The 17764-nt window shown below is 48.6% G+C and overlaps 2 protein-coding genes across 2 annotated transcripts in view; both read left to right on the top strand.

Moving 5' to 3' along the window:
* The window catches only part of MDGA2 (MAM domain containing glycosylphosphatidylinositol anchor 2), a 367028-nt gene that overhangs the window by 169627 nt on the left and 179637 nt on the right, over positions 1 to 17764 (top strand). The window contains exon 6 of the mRNA XM_090141907.1: positions 12680 to 12949. Coding sequence (XP_089998033.1) covers positions 12680 to 12949 — 270 coding nt within the window. The remainder of the gene's footprint in view (positions 1 to 12679; positions 12950 to 17764) is intronic.
* Positions 6593 to 12767, top strand: LOC149917970 (inositol 1,4,5-trisphosphate receptor-interacting protein-like 1). The gene is made up of 3 exons (XM_090141909.1): positions 6593 to 6699; positions 6932 to 12591; positions 12680 to 12767. The coding sequence occupies exon 2, from the start codon at positions 6935 to 6937 to the stop codon at positions 8666 to 8668; it is 1734 nt and encodes a 577-aa protein (XP_089998035.1). The 5' UTR covers positions 6593 to 6699; positions 6932 to 6934; the 3' UTR covers positions 8669 to 12591; positions 12680 to 12767.

Genomic DNA, 17764 nt, shown 5'->3' with positions numbered 1-17764 from the left:
AGTGTCCAACCCATCTTGTGTGCACATGTTCATACTGAAAACAAACTGGTTCCATTCTGATTTCTCCATGGTGCCTGGATGTGCCCCGCTGCACTCAGCATTGCACTGTCACAGCTCCACCAGGACCTCGCAGCCAGGCTCTGCAGCCCTTTGGAACACACTGGTGCAGGAGCGATGCTTGCAAGCAAAAACCTCTGAACTGAGGTCCCTTTAAAAAGGATGCAGCTGCAGTCTGAATGGGAGCCCGGCCGGCTTCCCTCTCCATGAGTAGGGCCTTGTTCAGTGCAGGGCAGGGCTCGCAGCGGTTCTGCAGCTCCCTTTGTGCCCCAGCAACCCAACCAGGGCTCCGAAATGTGGGGCTGGCACACGGAAACTCCTGCTGCTAAAGGGCAGCAAAGATGCAGAGCTCTTTTGAAAATGGAGGCTGTTCTCATTACAGTGTCCAAATAGGATGTTTGGAAAGCTTGTTCCACGCGCTCACCCATGGAAATATTTACCAAAGCTTACTATATTTTTCTAACAAAGTTTATTTTTCCCATCAGAGAGTTGAAGGTTTCCACTGGGCAGGTTGCCTGGCTGAGCCTGCGGATGCTGGGGGGAAGGCTCCTGAGTGAGGATGGAGCCAACCTGCATGGCCCTGTGCTGGTCTTGTTTAATAATGAAATAAAGATCGATTCCTTAGGAGAAAGTTTTTCACCCAGAAGGTGGTGAGGCACTGGAACAGGTTGCCCAAGGAGGCTGTGGATGCCCCATCCCTGCAGGCATTCAAGGCCAGGCTGGATGTGGCTCTGGGCAGCCTGGGCTGCTGGTTGGCAACCTGCACACAGCAGGGGGTTGGAACTGGATGAGCAGTGTGGTCCTTTTCAACCCAGGCCATTCTGTGATTCTGTGATTCTATGATTGGGGCTATAAATCGTTGGCTTTGTGTCACTGCAGTATGCTTCTTTTCAGGTGACCTCAGCTGGGACCATGTGAATGCTGTTTGGTGAGGATGTGAGGGTCTTCATGAGCCTCAAAATGCTCAGCTTACCTCTGCTTTGTCCATTAAAAAGTGAGAGGCACAGTGTCAGGAGTGGTTCCTGCTTTGTTTCAGGAAAGCAGGCTGGGCTGTAAAGAAGAAGGGAGCTTGGCTTACGTGGTGCTTACTGCCATGCGTGGTGTGGGTGCCACTAAGTGAAACCACTTGGAAGTTAGAGGCTGATCCAGCACACACAGCGCCTTGCAGACTTGTGCCAGGAATACACGGTGACATATGCTGTATTTTATTGAAAAAGGGATGGCTTTTTCAATAGTGTCATTTTCATATGAGTCAGATCTTCTGGAGAAGTTTTTATCTCCTCTTCCTTCTGACTCAGATTCCTGCTCTTAACCAAATACTGCAGCTCAGGCTGGGGCTGCCCTGTGGGTGTCCTGTTTGGGGTCCAATCCTGGTAGATGCTTTACGAATGTGAATGATGCATAAACTCCTGCATAGTCCTTTAGGCAAGAACCAGCAGGAGAACTTTCAAAAGGGTATATAAAAGCAGCACAGTGGACAGATATATATTACTCTGTCCACCTGTTTGACAAAAATACATATATTGTTTTATACCCTGAAGCAGGGGTTTTAATAGTCCTTCAATAATATTTTGATATAATCATCAACTACTATAATTGCTCTGGATCGTCTTGTCATCTTTATAAATGTCTGCTCCATTTTTTCATTATGTTGGACCAAAAATATAGTGTGGCAATGAATTACACAGGTCTGTTTTGTGCTATATGTGTGCTTAGCCCTGGAAGTTTTCCAGTAAATAAGAGACATGAAAAATCCACTTTAGAGAGAGGATTAGGCCAAAATTTCAGTTTCCTGAAGTGAAAGTGATCTGAGGTACAGAACTCTGGAATCAATGGGAGGTTGGCACAGGTATGTTGTTAAAAATGGCACTTTCTGCCCTTTTATGTCCATGGACTCCTGAAGGATTTGTAAATCCTTGTCCTAAAGGTGGATGAGGCTTGCACATCTCCTGCCACCTGAATATTACTTGTGCAGATGGAAGATATCTCTGGGCTCTGTCTGCAGTCAGCCGAGATAGAGCAATCCCACACGGAGAGGAACTTGCCAGGGTGTAGCTGAAGGTAGGTGGCAGATAAGATGAATTGCCTTCTGGCAATTTGAAACCAGAACAAGGAGAGATTTCATTTGATAGTGAGCTCCACTTACTCATATCAAACCTGAGTTGGTGCTAAGCTTTCTAACAGCTATTGTCTTGGACCATTTAGAAGAGAGAATCCAATTCAGGGCTTCCTGTTACCTGGAGGTTTTTTGCTGTGCTCTCATTACACCTTTCTGTGCTCATCTTTGGGATTGCTGCAGCATCACTGAGGAGCAGTTAGAGAATCGTAGAATCATCATCATAGAAACAAAGAGTGGCCTGGGTTGAAAGGACCACCATGCTCATCCAGTTCCAACCCCCTGCTATGTGCAGGTCGCCAACCAGCAGCCCAGGCTGCCCAGAGCCACATCCAGCCTGGCCTTGAATGCCTGCAGGGATGGGGCATCCACAGCCTCCTTGGGCAACCTGTTCCAGTGCCTCACCACCCTCTGGCTGAAAAACTTCCTCCTCACATCCAACCTAAACTTGCCCTGCCTCAGTTTAAAACCATTCCCCTTTGTCCTATCATTATCCATCCTCACAGCCATTCCCCCTCTTGTTTATACACTCCCAAGTACTGGAAGGCCACACTGAGGTCTCCCCAGAGCCTTCTCCAAGCTAAGTAATCCCAATTCCCTCAACCTTTCCTCACAGCAGAGGTGCTCCAGCCCTCTGACCATCTCAGTGCCCTCCTCTGGACCCGCTCCTAGAGCTCCACATCCTTCCTGTACTGGGGGCCCCAGGCCTGGACGCAGTGCTGCAGATGGGGCCTCGCAAGAGCCGAGTAGAGGGGGACAATCACCTCCTTCTCCCTGCTGGCCTTCCTTTTTTTAATGCAGCCAGAGGTATTCCTGTGCTTAGCATTTCTGAATGGACCCAGCAAAGAAGACTGCAGAAAGTCTAATTAGCCCAAGTTAATTACCTGGTCTCCCAGCATGTGACTGAAGTCATGTTTTAGCCCTGTTCTTTCCCATGTTCTGATGTGGCACACAAGCAGCTGCCAGTTGAGTCCCACCTTTCCTATCTTTGGCTGAAGAAGGGAAATCAGCACTGAGTGCACTGAGAGCAGGGATGTGCTCTCACAAATGCACATGTGATGGGCTGGCAGCAACCAGCATGGAGGGATGGATTCCACGGGGCATCCGGGAACGGCTCATCTCCAGGCCAGAGTTCAGCAGCACACATGTAGCATTCAATCAGACCAAATTCCATTGCTGGTGGCACCACAAAGCTGAAAGGAAGAGGCTTTGTGTTATAGGAGCATTGCCATGTGGTGCTGATTTCCTTTCAAGCAAGGAAATACCAAAATAGTAGATCAGAGCTCCCATGGTTTTATATTGTGTTCACAATAGATATTTGACTCCTTATTTGCTATGTTGAGCTTCATTTGCTGGAAACCTTCATCTCTCTTCTAAATGATTATTCTTTGGTTTGAATCAAGCTTTTAATGGGAGTCAGTGAGTGCGCTGCTGGATTTTTGTTTGTGTTTGTGTTTTTGTGTGTGGGATAGGTTGTAGTTAAGTGAAATGCATGGTGTAAGCAAAGAGAAATTGCTGTCTGCAAACCATAATTTTCATGTACTTACTGTTTGGAGTGCTGATGAAAGGAATGTATCACAGCATTTTTATCACGTCAGCTGCTCTCTCTGTCTCACTACCTGAAGGGTGGCAAAGGGCTCCTTTCATCTGGAGGATTATGAGGCCATTATGGTAAACAGCAGCACCTGCTTGGGTTGACATTGTTGGAGCTTTCATCTTTTCTTGGAAGTTTTGAAGTGTTCTTTGTGGTTCTCTTGTTCCCTGCTTCGTGACTTGATGTTTAGTGAGAGCAGAGAAGAGCAACTTCTTGCTGGAGTTGTTCAGCAAAAGTCATTAATGCAGGTGGGGAGGGGCTGGCTGAGTGCTTCCATAGCCCCAAGGTTGGGGATGGCCCTGCAGGTCTGGAGCTCAGTTCTGGCTGCATGGAGGGTGCCTGGATCCCTGCTTCTGCTGCTTTCACCCAAACAAATACTCCTTAAGAATGAAATGTAACATGCCACCTGGTTTCGTACCTCTAATCCCAGAACAGGACTCCGTCCACAAGTTGATGAGAGAAATTGACATCAGGGAACTTAGCAAAGAGACATTGACACAGTCAATAGGCAGTGCTGCCAGTTTCTGCCTGCACTTCTAGCCAAGCACCCAGCCTTGCCACCATCACGCTGGCTTCCTGAGCTCATCTACTCTGGGGAGTGCCTACAGGGCCTGGAGCGTGCAGGAGTGGAGCAGGAGGTTGCAGTTGAGGCTCTGTGTTCTTAGGGATTTCCCTAGCTGGGCCATTGCATGTTCTCTGCTTCCCCTCTGAATGCAGACAGAGCTGGATCCTGGTAGGCGAGTGCCAAAGAAAACTCTGAGTTTGTAGCCGAGTCTCATTCTTGCCTTTATGATATTCTTTTAATATTGAAATAAGATTCATATATAAGGCAGAGCACACAAAAATATATCTCCAGTAACGGTGACAGTGAAATGTCATTTTTGGATGGAGCGTTTTTATTTCCTTTCATTTTCAGTCTCACCTTTTTTAGTTTTCTACCCTCAGATTTTGCCAAGAATTTCCAACCGATGGAAATATATGCCCATGTTTATTTAGCACTGCTGCTTTTTCTGTCCTAGCAGTATGGATTTAGACATTGGCTCATCCTTTATGCAGTTTAGAGAATGCCTTCAAGAAAAGTCCTAATCCAGCAAAGGTGGATTCCTCAATAAAAAAATACATCTCGGATTGCAAGAAGAAAGGAGAAAAGGGTCTTTGCTGTGTTCTGCCTCTTCCAAGCAGGCAAGATTTTTCAGAGGGTGGTGACTCCGGCACTTGGTCTTGTTGAACCTCATCCCATTGGCCTCAGCCCATCGACTGGCCTGTCCTGGTCCCTCTGTAGGGCCTGTCCACCCTCAAGCAGATCAACACTTCCTAACAACTTGCTGCCACCTGCAAAATTATTGAGGGTGCACTGGATAGATGATAATGCAAGGGGCTGTGACTGTATTGCCTACAGAGGAACCCACATCAGTGATTCTCTGAGCAGCAACAGGAATGCCTCACATGTGGGAGCTGAGCGAATCGCAGAAGGGGAACAGGATACAAATAGGTTGAGGAGCTGCTTCCTGGACATTTCCAACACTCCGTTTTGGTAAAGGCCTTTGCTAAGCACAGTGACCTGAGGTAAGCACAGAGTCAAGTTCAGCATGCCTGAGAGGTGGATCTGGAGAGGAGGAGGTCAGAAGTGCCCCAGTGTTATCATGATGACTGGCTTCCCAGTTGCCTCCCTTGTTGTTGCACTGCGTGGCACTGAAAGGCACCAGCCTGGAGCTCTGGATGCAGAAATCGGAATGCGAAGGAAGCGTCCAGGAAAGAATAAGTTCTGCTTCACTGGGTCACACAGCTTCTGTCCGTTATTAATATTTATTAATATCCTTGTTACCAGAAACAGAGAAGGAGAGAGAGTATCTTCTCTGGAGTTACTCAAAACCCTCCTGGAGTACCTTTCTTTTTCTTTAATCCTACACTAGGGAACCTGCTATAGCAGGGGCTTTGGTCTACGGGATCTCCTGAGGTACAAACGACTTCCAGCCCCAACGACCCAGGATCTCCCCTGCCTTCGGGGAGGTGCCTCTGGCCCTGCCTTGCTGTAGGCTTTACACCCATGGCCGGGAGCCTTGTGCTGCAGGCAGCAAGGCACGCAGGTGAAGCACAGCTGGTCTGACGGCCGCCACCGTGCTCCTGTCCTACAGGGCCATCTCCTTACCTGCCAGAGCACTCTATGCCTACCGGGCGGCCTTGGTTCAGTGCTCACAGGCTCACAGCCCAGCCTTTCTCAGTTAGCCTTCGAGAAATATTCCTGCCTCGTGCACATGTGATTCTGTAACATGGAGTAGACGCTGCTCAGTGGGCAGCGGCAGTTGCTCCTACATCTTTTCTCTACAGCAAGGCCTCACCCAAAGGAGCCAGAGCCCATGCAGCTGAAGAGGCCGCGGCACACATGGGTCCCCTAATATCCACTGTCAGAGCCCCTTCTAGCAGCCCGGCTCGAGCCAGCCAGCCTTTGGCTCAGAGCACCTTCAGACCACCGGAGGCTGAGGGAGCAGTCAGCAAAGGGCTGCGTGATGTCAGGTGCTAGATGTTGACACAGCTGTCACCAACCTTCAGCTTTGCTCTCTCTGTGGCATATCAGCACTAAAATGAGTTTTGTGCACACTTTGAAAATTCTTACATTGCCTGAGGAGTCAAAGGACTCCAAATGAATTTCAAGGGACTGCGTATTTGGAACGTAAACAGGGGTGCCACATGAGGAGCACCATGTCACCCAGTTTTCTTTTTGAGAAAGGCCTGGGGAGCTCCTGCCTGCTTTCTAAAGGGTATCTCCATGAGCCGTGGCTGTGGCCTCCCAGGGCAGCTGGGGGGGTCAGGCCGAAGGGTGGGGTCAGGCTGCCCAATTGTGACATCAGCAGGAATGCATAGTGTCACAATGCAGGGGTTTAGGCTTTAGGGCTTGTCTGGCAGCGCTGCTGCAGTTTGACCTGAGCCATTGGTGAGTGCAGCAGCAGGGGAAGGTCGGGCTGGACGAGGGACGTGGTGCAAACGCCGGCCCCTGTGGGAGTGCCACGGGCAGCGCTTGGAACCATCCCTGCCAGCGCTGGCCTCGCTCCCTGCTGCCACCCAGCTCCCTCATACCCACTGCTCCTCCCTGAGCACGGGGCCACGCGGCTCCTGGCCCTGCTCCCTCCCAGCCCCACTGAGCCCCTCTCTCCCATCTCTTGCAGATCATGGTTTTGGTGCTTGTTCTCGTCTTGTTGGTGAAGGCGCTAAGCGTCAGCATCAGAGACGATGCGGTCATGCTCGAGGGCGTGCAGCAGAAGGTCAGTCTGCGAGAGCAGATGACACAACCGCAGCACGCGACAGAGCAAAGGAATGTGCAGCAGAGATGGGTGGGCGTGCCAGCTCTGCTCTTTACTCTGCTGAAGTACTGGAGGGTCTGGTTCTGTATGGGACTGTTTTTCTTGCTCTTTTGGAACATGTGGCAGTCCCGAAAAATGAACCAGCCCGACGACAACAGCAGTGAAGATGACAGCTCCAGCAGTGAGAAGAAGGCAGCGGGGGCACAGAAACAGGTGGGACAGGTGGAACAGAAGAAAAAGGTGGTAGGGGTGAAACAGGAGAAACCGAAGAAACGAGTGAAATGGAACAAACAGGTGGAACAGGCGAAACAGGTGGAACAGAAGAAACAGGAGAAACCAAAGAAACGAGTGAAATGGAAGGATCAGGTGGAACAGGCGAAACAGGTGGAACAGGCGAAACAGGAGGAACAGAAGAAACGAGTGGGACTGGTGGGACAGGCGGTAGAGGAGGACGAAGACATCTACAATTTTCCCTGGACCAAATATATTGCAGAGCGTGCTCTTCTAAAGGCGCAACGAAGGGTCTCCAGGTGTGACGTGGTGAAGGACATGATAAGCGACCTCCTGCTGGTCTTCAAATATGTCTGGTCAAACAGTTTCTATCCAGTCCTGCAGTCTGCCATTGGGGTGGGCAGCGCCTTTGAAGGCTGGAGTCCCCGAGAGGAGGACACTGTGTACCGCCTGCTCGTGCCCTTGGAGGCCCCCCGCGCACACGTCTTCCACCTGGAGCTGCTTGATGAAGAGGAAGAGCTGGCAAGGAACCCCCGCATCCGTGTGGAAGTGCAGTGCATGTGCCAGAGGGAGCAGGACCTGGGGGACGTGCTGTGCTTCCTCCACCACCCTGTGCAAGAGCTGGTCCAAAAGCAGGACCCCAGCCTCCTAATAACGCACTGCACGGGCTCCTACCTGAATGTGGAGAAAACTGTCAGCTGGTTCAAGGCACAGGTGGCAACAATGTGGAGGGCCACCATTCAGGCACACGCCTACAACCTCAAGCTGCTGCCCTCCCGCCGCTCCTGTAAGTTCCAGCTGACAAACACCTCCAGCGGGGAAAAAATCCTTGTTGAGCTGCTGTTCGGGGTGCAACTAGTCAACTCGGACATCTTCCTGAGCAGCCAGAACTCAGAGGCCGGCTTTACGCCCAGCACAACATGGCTGCTGAGCTTTGCTGTGGCGGAAAAGAAGTACCTCCAGTACTTGGCCAAGAATGCCGGACAGAACAACTGCCTCCTGCACTGCCTGAGGCTCTTCGCCCGCATCCTGGTGGGCCTGGGCTTTTCCACCTATGTCATCAAGACTCTGGTCTTCCACCTCGTGAACATCGTCCCGTTGGGGAACTGGCAGACGAGGAATTTCCTGAGTCGGCTGGAGAGTATCTCGCGATACCTGAAGTTCTGCCTGAAGGAGAAACGCCTGGTCCACTTCTTCATTGGCAATAAGATGATGCCCGACGAGGTTATCCTGCCGTACACCGTCCGAACAGCCACCCCACTCAACCTCTTCCGGCACCTGTGGAAGAACCCGGGCGCCCAGTCCAGGGCAGTGCGTGACTGCAGGATGCTGAGAGATCGCCTCGTGAGAATGCTGCTGTTTGGACGCTGAGAGAGGCCTCTGTCTGAACTCTCCTCTTTTTTTGGCTCTAAGCTCACATTCTGTGAGCGATGAGACTCTGATCTATCTAGAGGAGGAGGCCGGAGGTGGGTGTTGCCGTGTGGCAGTCAGCATCAGTTTGTGGACAGTTGACATTTGAAAGGATTTCTTTGGACAGAGTTTACCGGTGGAAGATCTGGCCGGTGACCAAATGACTCCAACTCGGCACAGGAGATTTGGGGATAGTACAGCCGTATCCTGTGAAGGCAAGATGCAAGAGGGCACTTCCCTGCTCCTTCTTATCTGCTGGCAAGGCCCGGAAGATGGGAACAAAAGGAGTTCCTGCTATGGTCCAGGAAACAAGAAGCTGTCATTCCAAAGACAGCTGACTCAACCACTTTGGACCTACAAATCAGTTTGGACTGTCATTGGAAAAAGCCGTTGCTGTGGTCGTCGTCGTCACCCGAACAACAACCTCCGACGACCCATCTCTGATACTGAAGATCAACATCTGAACTACGAGTTACACTGGAAACCCAGTGGTGACTAATTCTCACCTGCTTTATACAAAGACTCCTTGCTTTTATTACCAATCTCTTTTCCATCGCCCGACTTCCTATTCCATCTCCCTAAACAACTAGGATTCATAATAAACTGGTCGGGCTAACATTTGACCTGTTGTGTCTTGATCTCGCCATCGGGTGTGCATATATTAAAAGAACCTCCTAAATCTCCCTCCTATAAATTGGAGCAAGACAGCCTTCGTGCGCACAGCTCTGCTTGCCGGGAGCACCGCACACGGCAGCCATTCCCTGCTACCACACCGTGAGGAGCCGGACCCCGTGCAGCTGAACAGGTCTCTGCACAGAGCTTCTAACAGAGACTCCTGGTACCAGCTGGGCAGGGACCGCCCGGCCTCTCAGAGAGCCGCATCCCTTTTGTTCCGGGAGCTCTGGCCTCTGCACAAATGCCAAGAAATGCGTTGCTCAGCTCAGTGTTTGAGTGTGACCTGTGCAAGGAGGGACTGCAGGGTCAGCTGCACAGTGCCGTGGTGAGACGGCTTCAGAATACTGCCATGACGGGGGAGTCCACCATCCCCTGGGCCAGTGAGATCTGTGCTTGGTCACCCTCAATTGAAAAAGGGGAAAATGTACAGGAAGTGGAAGCACAGTTGTGTAGACTGGGAGAAATACAAGGACGTTGTCCATATGTGTAGAAATATGATTAAGAAAGCCAAGGCATAGATAGAGTTGAAATTGGCGAGGGATGTGAAAAATAACAGGAAGGTATTCTTGAGGTACATAAGCAGGAGGGGACAGGTCAAGAAGAGTATTTCCCCTTTGGTAAATGAGGATGGAGAACTGGCTTCCTCAGATATGGAAAAAGCTGAGGTGCTCATTAAGTGGTTTGCCTCCGTCTTCACTGGTGGTCAGGCTCCTCCCCATGTCTGCCAGGACCCTGAAGCTCTAGCTGTGAGTGAGAGGAGTGGATTCTGTCCCACCATAACAGTGAAACAAATCTGAGACCTCCTCACAAAACCAAATTTATGTAAGTCCATGGGGCCGGATGGTATCCATCCTAGGGTTCAGAAGGAGATGGCTCATGTGGTTGCCAAGCCGTCTTCCATCGTATTTGAGAAATCATGGCTGTCCAGAGTAGTCCCCAGTGACTGGAAAAAGTAAAACATCACTATCATTTTTAAGAAATGGAGAAACGGTGACCTAGGGAACTACAGGCTCGTAGCCTCACCTCTGTGCCTGGGAAGATCATGGAGCAGATCCTCCTAGAAGCCATGTTAAGGCAATCTGGTGGCCTTCTATAATGGAGTAATGGCATTGGTGGACAGAGTAAGGTCGGCGGATGTAATCCATCTGGACTTCTGCAGAGCCTTTGACATGGCCCTTCACCACATCCTTCTCTCTAAATTGGAGAGTTGTGGATTAGAATGATGGACTGTTGTTGGATTAGGAAATGGCTGGCTGGATGCAGCCAAAGGGTTGTGATCAATGGCTGTGTCAGGTCACAAACGGTGTCCTCAAGGTTTCAGTCTTGGAACCGGTGCTCTTTAACATCTTCATCAGTGAAACAGATGATGGCATCGAGTGCACCCTCAGCAAGTTTGCACCAAGCTGAGTGGTGCCATCGATACATTGGAAGGAAGGGAAGCCATCCAGAGGGACCTGGACAGGCTGGCGAAGTGGGCCTATGTGAACCTAAGAAGGGTCACCAAGGCCAAGTGAAATAATGTGTTGCACTTGGGCTGGGGCAATCCAAGGTGCTTATACAGACTGAGAGCAGCCCTGCAGAGGACTTGGGGGTCTTGGTGGATGAGAAGCTGGACATAAACCAGCAGTGTGTGCTTGCAGCCTGGAAGGCCAACTGGGCTGCATTATAAAAGGGGTGACCAGCAGGCAGGGGGAGGTGATTGTCCCCCTCTACTCGGCTCTTGTGAGGCCTCATCTGCAGCACTTCGTCCAGGCCTGGGGCCCCCAGTACAGGAAGGACGTGGAGCTCTTGGAGCGGGTCCAGAGGAGGGCACTGAGATGGTCAGAGGGCTGGAGCACCTCTGCTGTGAGGAAAGGTTGAGGGAACTGGGCTTGATTAGCTTGGAGAAGAGAAGGCTCCGGGGAGACCTCATTGTGGCCTTCTGTCACGGGGTTATCCTTAGATATAAGGGGGGCACAGGCCCCGGGAAGAAAAAAAAAAAAAAAAAAAAGAAATACAAACGGTTTGCCCCAGGCCACGTGTGCTCTGGGAGAGGGGGAAGGGCAGAGAGCTAGCCCATAGTTCTAACAAAGAGAAAACACAACGGCAACGATCTGAGGAGGAAGGGTAATTTACCGAATTTAACGAAATCAAACAAAACGAGAGAGACGAGAGTATCAAAAAATGAGAGCCAAATCGCGGCAGTGCGAGGGAAAGCACGTCCTTTCTCCGCGGCGAGCCGACACGGCCGAGCCGGGCGGACGGGGAGAGGCAGCCGCTCCGGGTCCGCAGCTCCGCCCCACTGCCTCTGCCCGCCAGCTCCTCCGGGAGGCCGCCCCCTCCCGTCCCTTCAGGATGCTCAAAGAGTCCATGACAGTAAACGGAACCGGAACATTCACTCGTTAACTCCCACTGGTCTACGTGATGTTATGATGTGGAGTACTGACAACAAAAAACTCACGAAACCACAACACCTTCCAGTATTTCAATGGAGCGTATAAACAGGAGGGGGAATGGTTGTTTACGAGGGTGGATAGTGGTTGGACAAAGGGAATGGTTTTAAAGTGAGACAGGACAGGTTTAGGTTGGATATGAGGAGAAAGTTTTTCAGCCAGAGGGTGGTGAGGCACTGGAACAGGTTGCCCAAGGAGGCTGTGGATGCCCCATCCCTGCAGGCATTCAAGGCCAGGCTGGATGTGGCTCTGGGCAGCCTGGGCTGCTGGTTGGCGACCTGCACACAGCAGGGGGTTGGAACTGGATGAGCATTGTGCTCCTTTGCAACCCAGGCCATTCTGTGATTCTGTGATTCTGTGATGTTGTCTCGACAGAGGCGGCTCCTCTTGACTCAGCAGACACAGCTCAAACTAGAGATTCCTCTCTGTTTTCAGCCAAGTCCCGGGGTGTTCATCAGGAGGCAGGAGGATTAAGAGGGCTGGTTTTCGGCAGGGAGGGTCTGACTTGAAGAGAGCAACACATTTTCTGTGCCAAAGGAAACTCTTCCTAATGCTTTTCTTCCAAGGTTGAAAATCTTGTGTGCTGGCACGTGTCCCATACAACATACATTCCATCCCAAGCACAGCCACAGGGTTGTTCTTAACAAAAAGCCCCACCTGCGGTTTGACAGTCAGGGAAAGGAGATGCCTACACATCAGGGAGCAGGGCAAGGTGAGGAGCAGAGGCACGGGAGCAGGATGATGGGGAACCAGCCTTCCCACAGGGTTTTCTAAGAGGTCAGTGGATCTGAGTGTGCTTGGCAGGACTGATTGACAGCACAGACACCACTCCGCTACACCTTCCTCTTCCCCTTGTGTCTTGCAGCATCCCCTTCCATTAAGCTCCTGGTGGATGACCCGATAGTGGTGAACCCTGGAGAAGCGGTCACCCTGGTCTGTGTGACAACAGGAGGGGAGCCAGCCCCCAGCCTGACGTGGGTGAGGTCTGCCGGCGGCCTGCCTGAGAAGACTGTCCTCAATGGTGGGACATTGACCATACCGGCCATCGCGTCAGAGGATGCTGGCACCTACAGCTGCGTCGCCAATAACAACGTTGGAAATCCTGCCAAGAAATCCACCAACATCATCGTAAGAGGTAAGCTGAGCTGGGAAATCAGCAGCCTTTACTTTGGGCGATAAACTGAACCATAATCTGGCAGGACAGCCATGTGCACAAAGGGGTGTCCTACTTTTCTAAACACATTTCTGATCATTTCTAATGATGCATGAGATTAATTGGTGCTGACTTCAGATAGCCAGTGGCTCTTGTGGTAGGTCCAAAGCCCATAGTTGGCCCAAGGGTGCAGTGGAGCCCCTTTGCACCACAAAGATGCAGCAGTTCTCCCACTCAAACCAGAGATGAACACTTGCCAAAGGCCACGATGGGCATTGCGTGTGGTGGGAAGACTCGGCCATCCTCTGCACACCCCCTTTTGGCAGTGCCTTCCAGGCAAGAGCCATGGCAGAGTATCCCTCCGAGTGGCCCTGAGCTCCAGGAGGTGTCATTTCCTACTTCACCCTTTTCTTCCTCCTCATCAGCTGAGTGTGATACAGAAATGAAGGCTGTTGTGCACGCTGTGAGTCTGCTGCCATCAGATGACTGCTCCCTGGGTAGGAGCTTTAGATTAGTATCTATGCTTTAATTATGCAAAATAGTAGGATAAATGTCTTTCTTAGATAAAAGGAAGCGAGGAGTGCTTGCAGAGCAATTACTGCCAGGTGGAAAGAAACTCTCCCCACTTGTTTACTGCTTTCTGGATAACCCCAGGGACGTGGCCAGTTGGTTTGAAGGAAGAGTTCACTTGGCTGGTGGGCATCACCTGAGTGGATTAATGTACCTGAAGCGAACAGTTCATCTGAAACTAATTTTCTATAATCTAATCTATGAATGCTACTGAAACACGTTATGGGAACTTTAAATAATGCCATGTGATTAATCATACTTAGGAGAAACTGCTATATAAGGAGCCAGTGGTGTGAGTATTTTATGAGAGCCATAACCCCTGTTCTCTTCGTGTTGCCCAACATATTACACTCTTCAGCAGGATGATGAATTGGAAGCTATTTGTGTTCAGGGGGTCGGGGAGAGAGCGTCGCATCAGCCTAGGTCTGCAGGAGTTTATCAGGAGAAGTCCATAGATTTATTTGTAATACGGTATTTCCATTTGAATTTTTTGACATTTGGCTTAGGGGGTTTGTTGTCAAGAGGCGAAAGCAGTGTTGTTTCAAGAGCACAGCATCGACATTAATTTGCTGTGATTTACAACGGTGATGAGGTTGTGAAGGAAAGGTGGGAGTGAAGCACTCGCTCAGAATAAGCAAAGGGAGAGGAAAGGCTTTGTGTGAAAAGAAATCCGAGCATTTTAATTGACCCAGCAGACAGCACCGGGGAGCCCAGAGGAAAAACCAAGTCCCTAGCTCCCTGCAGATACAAATTTCATGAGTCATAGCATAATAATGATATGCCCTCACATTTTTATTTATAGAAGCCCATGCCTATGAGATGCCTAGGAGCTGCAAAACGTTGAACAAAATATCATTAAAACATTTGAGGAAGGTTTTTTTCTTCTTCTCTGCTGCATGGCTGTTAAATCTGAGAAGGAAGCAGCACAAGGAACACTTCCCCATCCAGTCCTGCAGTGCAGAATCCCAGAACACTGCTGCTATGATTTTCCCTTTCACTATTATTTCTGATTAAGGAAAGGACTGTCTTAAAAAAACCTCTTTTTTATTCTGGTCTTATATTTAGACGTACTAAAAGGAACATTGAGAAAAGCAGCAAAATACGAGAAGAATTCATATCCGAGTCTGGATTTTGTTCCTTAGCACTTTGCCTGCAGCTCATTGCTGCTCTCTCTTTCATCTTTTTTTGTTGTTGTTGTTGTTGTTTATCAGAATTCTCACACCGCAGCTGAGGAGAAAGGAGCATTAACTTGAAATGGCAACTGAGCCTAGCAGGAGAAGCATTTGATAATTGGAGTTTGCAGCTTCTCTCACGTTGGACTACTGAGCCCAGGAATAGACAGTAATCCCCCAGTCTTACATAGATAGAAATGTAAAGATGTAAAAAGTGCCATCAGGGCTTGGATTAAATTTGTTCCTGTTAAAATTCACTAACTTTCGCCATGCTTTTATCTGAACATTTCTTTTTTTGTGTGTGCTTCATCCCATTGATGCTACCTTATCTTCAGGAAGCTTTTGGCATTTTCCTGTCTTTGTAGCTGACTGCCCAAATTCATAAATGCCCATCACACCTTCCTTTGAATCCATTATGAATGATGCCACATGACTGCCACACATTTAATTAGAAAAAAAACAACCTAAAATCAGAGAGAGTCTTTGAAAAAAGAAAGAATAAGTACCTAAGTGTCCAGGGTTTAAGTAATTGGCTTCTGGGTCTGCTCCGAGCTGCACAAGCAGCAGAGGGGTAGCAGATGCCACTAATGATTTTGGTGCATTGCTTTCTGTTAGCTCCCAGGACGGACCTGCAGCCTTCCAGTGCTCATATGCATTTAATGTGTTCTGGTTTTTTGCTAGTACTCATTTTCCTGCCCTCCCAATGAGCATGGCATGGAAGATTTTTCTAAAAGCAAACTGGGTGGACCAAAGCTGCTATTGCAACAAAGAACCCATTTAGTTACAACCATCTTTGGGTGTTGTTTTTTCTCTCTTTCGCCCTGTATGCTTTAAGCAGGAGATAAGTAAAGGACTCAGAGAACAATGCTTTTCCAGCTGGCACAGATCCCTCTATAACAAGGCCATGTGCCATTTAACTGGTGGAGTCACCATTTAGTGGGAAATGCAGTGAAATGCAGCTTTTGTGAAGAACGTCATTATCATTATTATTAACTCTACCCAAAATTATTGCAAAATGCTTCATTGCACCAAAGAAATTGTCATCTGTCAAGGTGTCTGGGATAAAACAGAGATAGAGGGAATGCTATCTCATTTCAGCAGAGCTGGCTGCTCACCAATTCTAATTATGAAAGTTTCTTTTTGAGTCTTTTCTTTAGATTAGTGAGTTCTTTAAATGATTGCAAGGCTGCCAGCGTTTGAGTGTTGTTGGGTGTTCTCATCAGTGGCATCTCCACTTCCTGCTCTCAAGCTGATGAGCAGAGTAGCTGCCCTTAATGTATTTCTAGACAAAGCCATTCGAAAGCAGAGGAAGCTCTAAGGATATCTTGATTCCTCTCATTTGATTAAGACTTGAAGTTTTTCTCCTTCTCTTTAAAAATAAAAATAAAAAACCTCCGGTAGCAAATCACATGCCACCCCCTCCAGACAAACAGAGCTCCCATCTACCTTCCAGTCTGATGTACAGATTTGTTGCTCCTCCTGCTTGGGTGATGTTCTGTTCTTCTGACTTTTCCCCTGTAATATTTTTCTGATGTAGAAGTAGTAAATCATGAAGGCCAGGGAGATGGAAGTCTGATGTACTTCTTTCAGAGCACTTTCCAACCCTGAATACCTGTGTTGGATCACTTTCATCACGAATTTATCACTATGTACCTTTGTTGGTTGCAATTCGAAGTAAATTATGAGTAGTCTTCTTACGCATGTTTTTTAAGTCCAGATAAACAGCAAACATGCATCGGTATTTCACCACCCTTGGACCAGCACACATGGTGACACGGCTACTTCCTGATGTCCCACGCATGCATGGCACTGCAGAAAGGCTTCACATTATTGTCAGCTCAGCAGTTAAAGGCCTTGTCTGTGATACAGCCCCACGCTCAGTTCCTCCACCTGCTCAGACACGGGATGTTGGACATCTAGCTTCTCCTATGTCCCAGGAAGCTCTTCTGGCCTGGGAGTCTCTTAGACTTGGCTCTTGGAGGTATTTCACTCCTTAAAGATTCTTCCGTGTTTGTCTGGAGAAGGTAGCACAAGGTATTAGAGTAATATTGACCTTGTGAACTTCAAGATACTGCATAGGATCCTCATCGTCACAATACCATTCTGCCTTTGGGTGACAATTGGGTGACAATTTGGGTGTCAAAAGAGAAAAGAATCAAAGTAGTTGTGTGTCTGTGCCTTCTAGAAAATGAAGACATCTTCATCATGACACAAACTGGTACTCAAATTATGAGAACATGGAAATAAAAATATTCCAAAAATGCCGTGAAGAAGAAAATGAAAAAAAAGAATCTCTCTGTAGATACCAGGATGTCACTGACGAACAAAGGATTTGCTAACAAGGGGTGCAGGGTGGCTCTTCCATCCAATAAGAGAGCAGAACTGCTGGGTCACATCTTAAAAAACCATCTGTGCATCACAATGGGAAAGTGGTAGAGCAGCGTTTTACAGGTCTTCAAACATGTAGCACTGATATTGTTGGGAAGGATGTCAACATACACGAGCTCAATTCTTTGCCTCTTCAGCAAGTTCTCCCATTACCTTCTTTAAACATATTCCATCGTCTGTTTCATTGCAACTGCAGCATTATTTTAGTGCCAATTGACTCTGAGACTGTGACTTTTCCTTTCTTTGAAGTGGAAACATAATGTCTAGAGTTAATTTTTTCAAAGGGGTGGGATTCCCTGCCAGTTTAAATATAAAATAATAATTTTAAATAACCTGTGCTCTACATTAGCACAAAAGCTTTTGCTGAACAAAAAGCACTCTGGAGAAATGCAATTTAAGGCTGAGATTGCTGGAAGTACCTATCCCATTATGCCTTTAAAAACTATACATGAACTATGTAATAGTGATTGCTGAAAGGAAAATGGGGAAAAAAAAAAAGATCAAGATTGTGAAATAAATTATATTTCTGTTACTTTTGTGTTAGATTAAAAATTAAAAAAATATTGAAATCTGGTATTTCTGACGTGCATTCTTGCACTCCTGGCTTCCCTTCTGCTTGCCCATTGTGGCTCTATTTATCCCATAGCTTCTCTGGAATTTCCCTTGT

This window comes from Phasianus colchicus, chromosome 5, assembly GCF_987193195.1.
Source record: "Phasianus colchicus chromosome 5, bPhaCol1.hap1.1, whole genome shotgun sequence".
Classification (NCBI taxonomy): domain Eukaryota; kingdom Metazoa; phylum Chordata; class Aves; order Galliformes; family Phasianidae; genus Phasianus; species Phasianus colchicus.
Note: the sequence above shows the minus strand (reverse complement) of the source record. Positions and strands in the feature narration are given on the sequence as shown.

Excerpts from the sequence above, each read along its gene's own strand:
- LOC149917970 (XM_090141909.1), top strand. The coding sequence starts at position 6,935 with ATGGTTTTGGTGCTTGTTCTCGTCTTGTTGGTGAAGGCGCTAAGCGTC.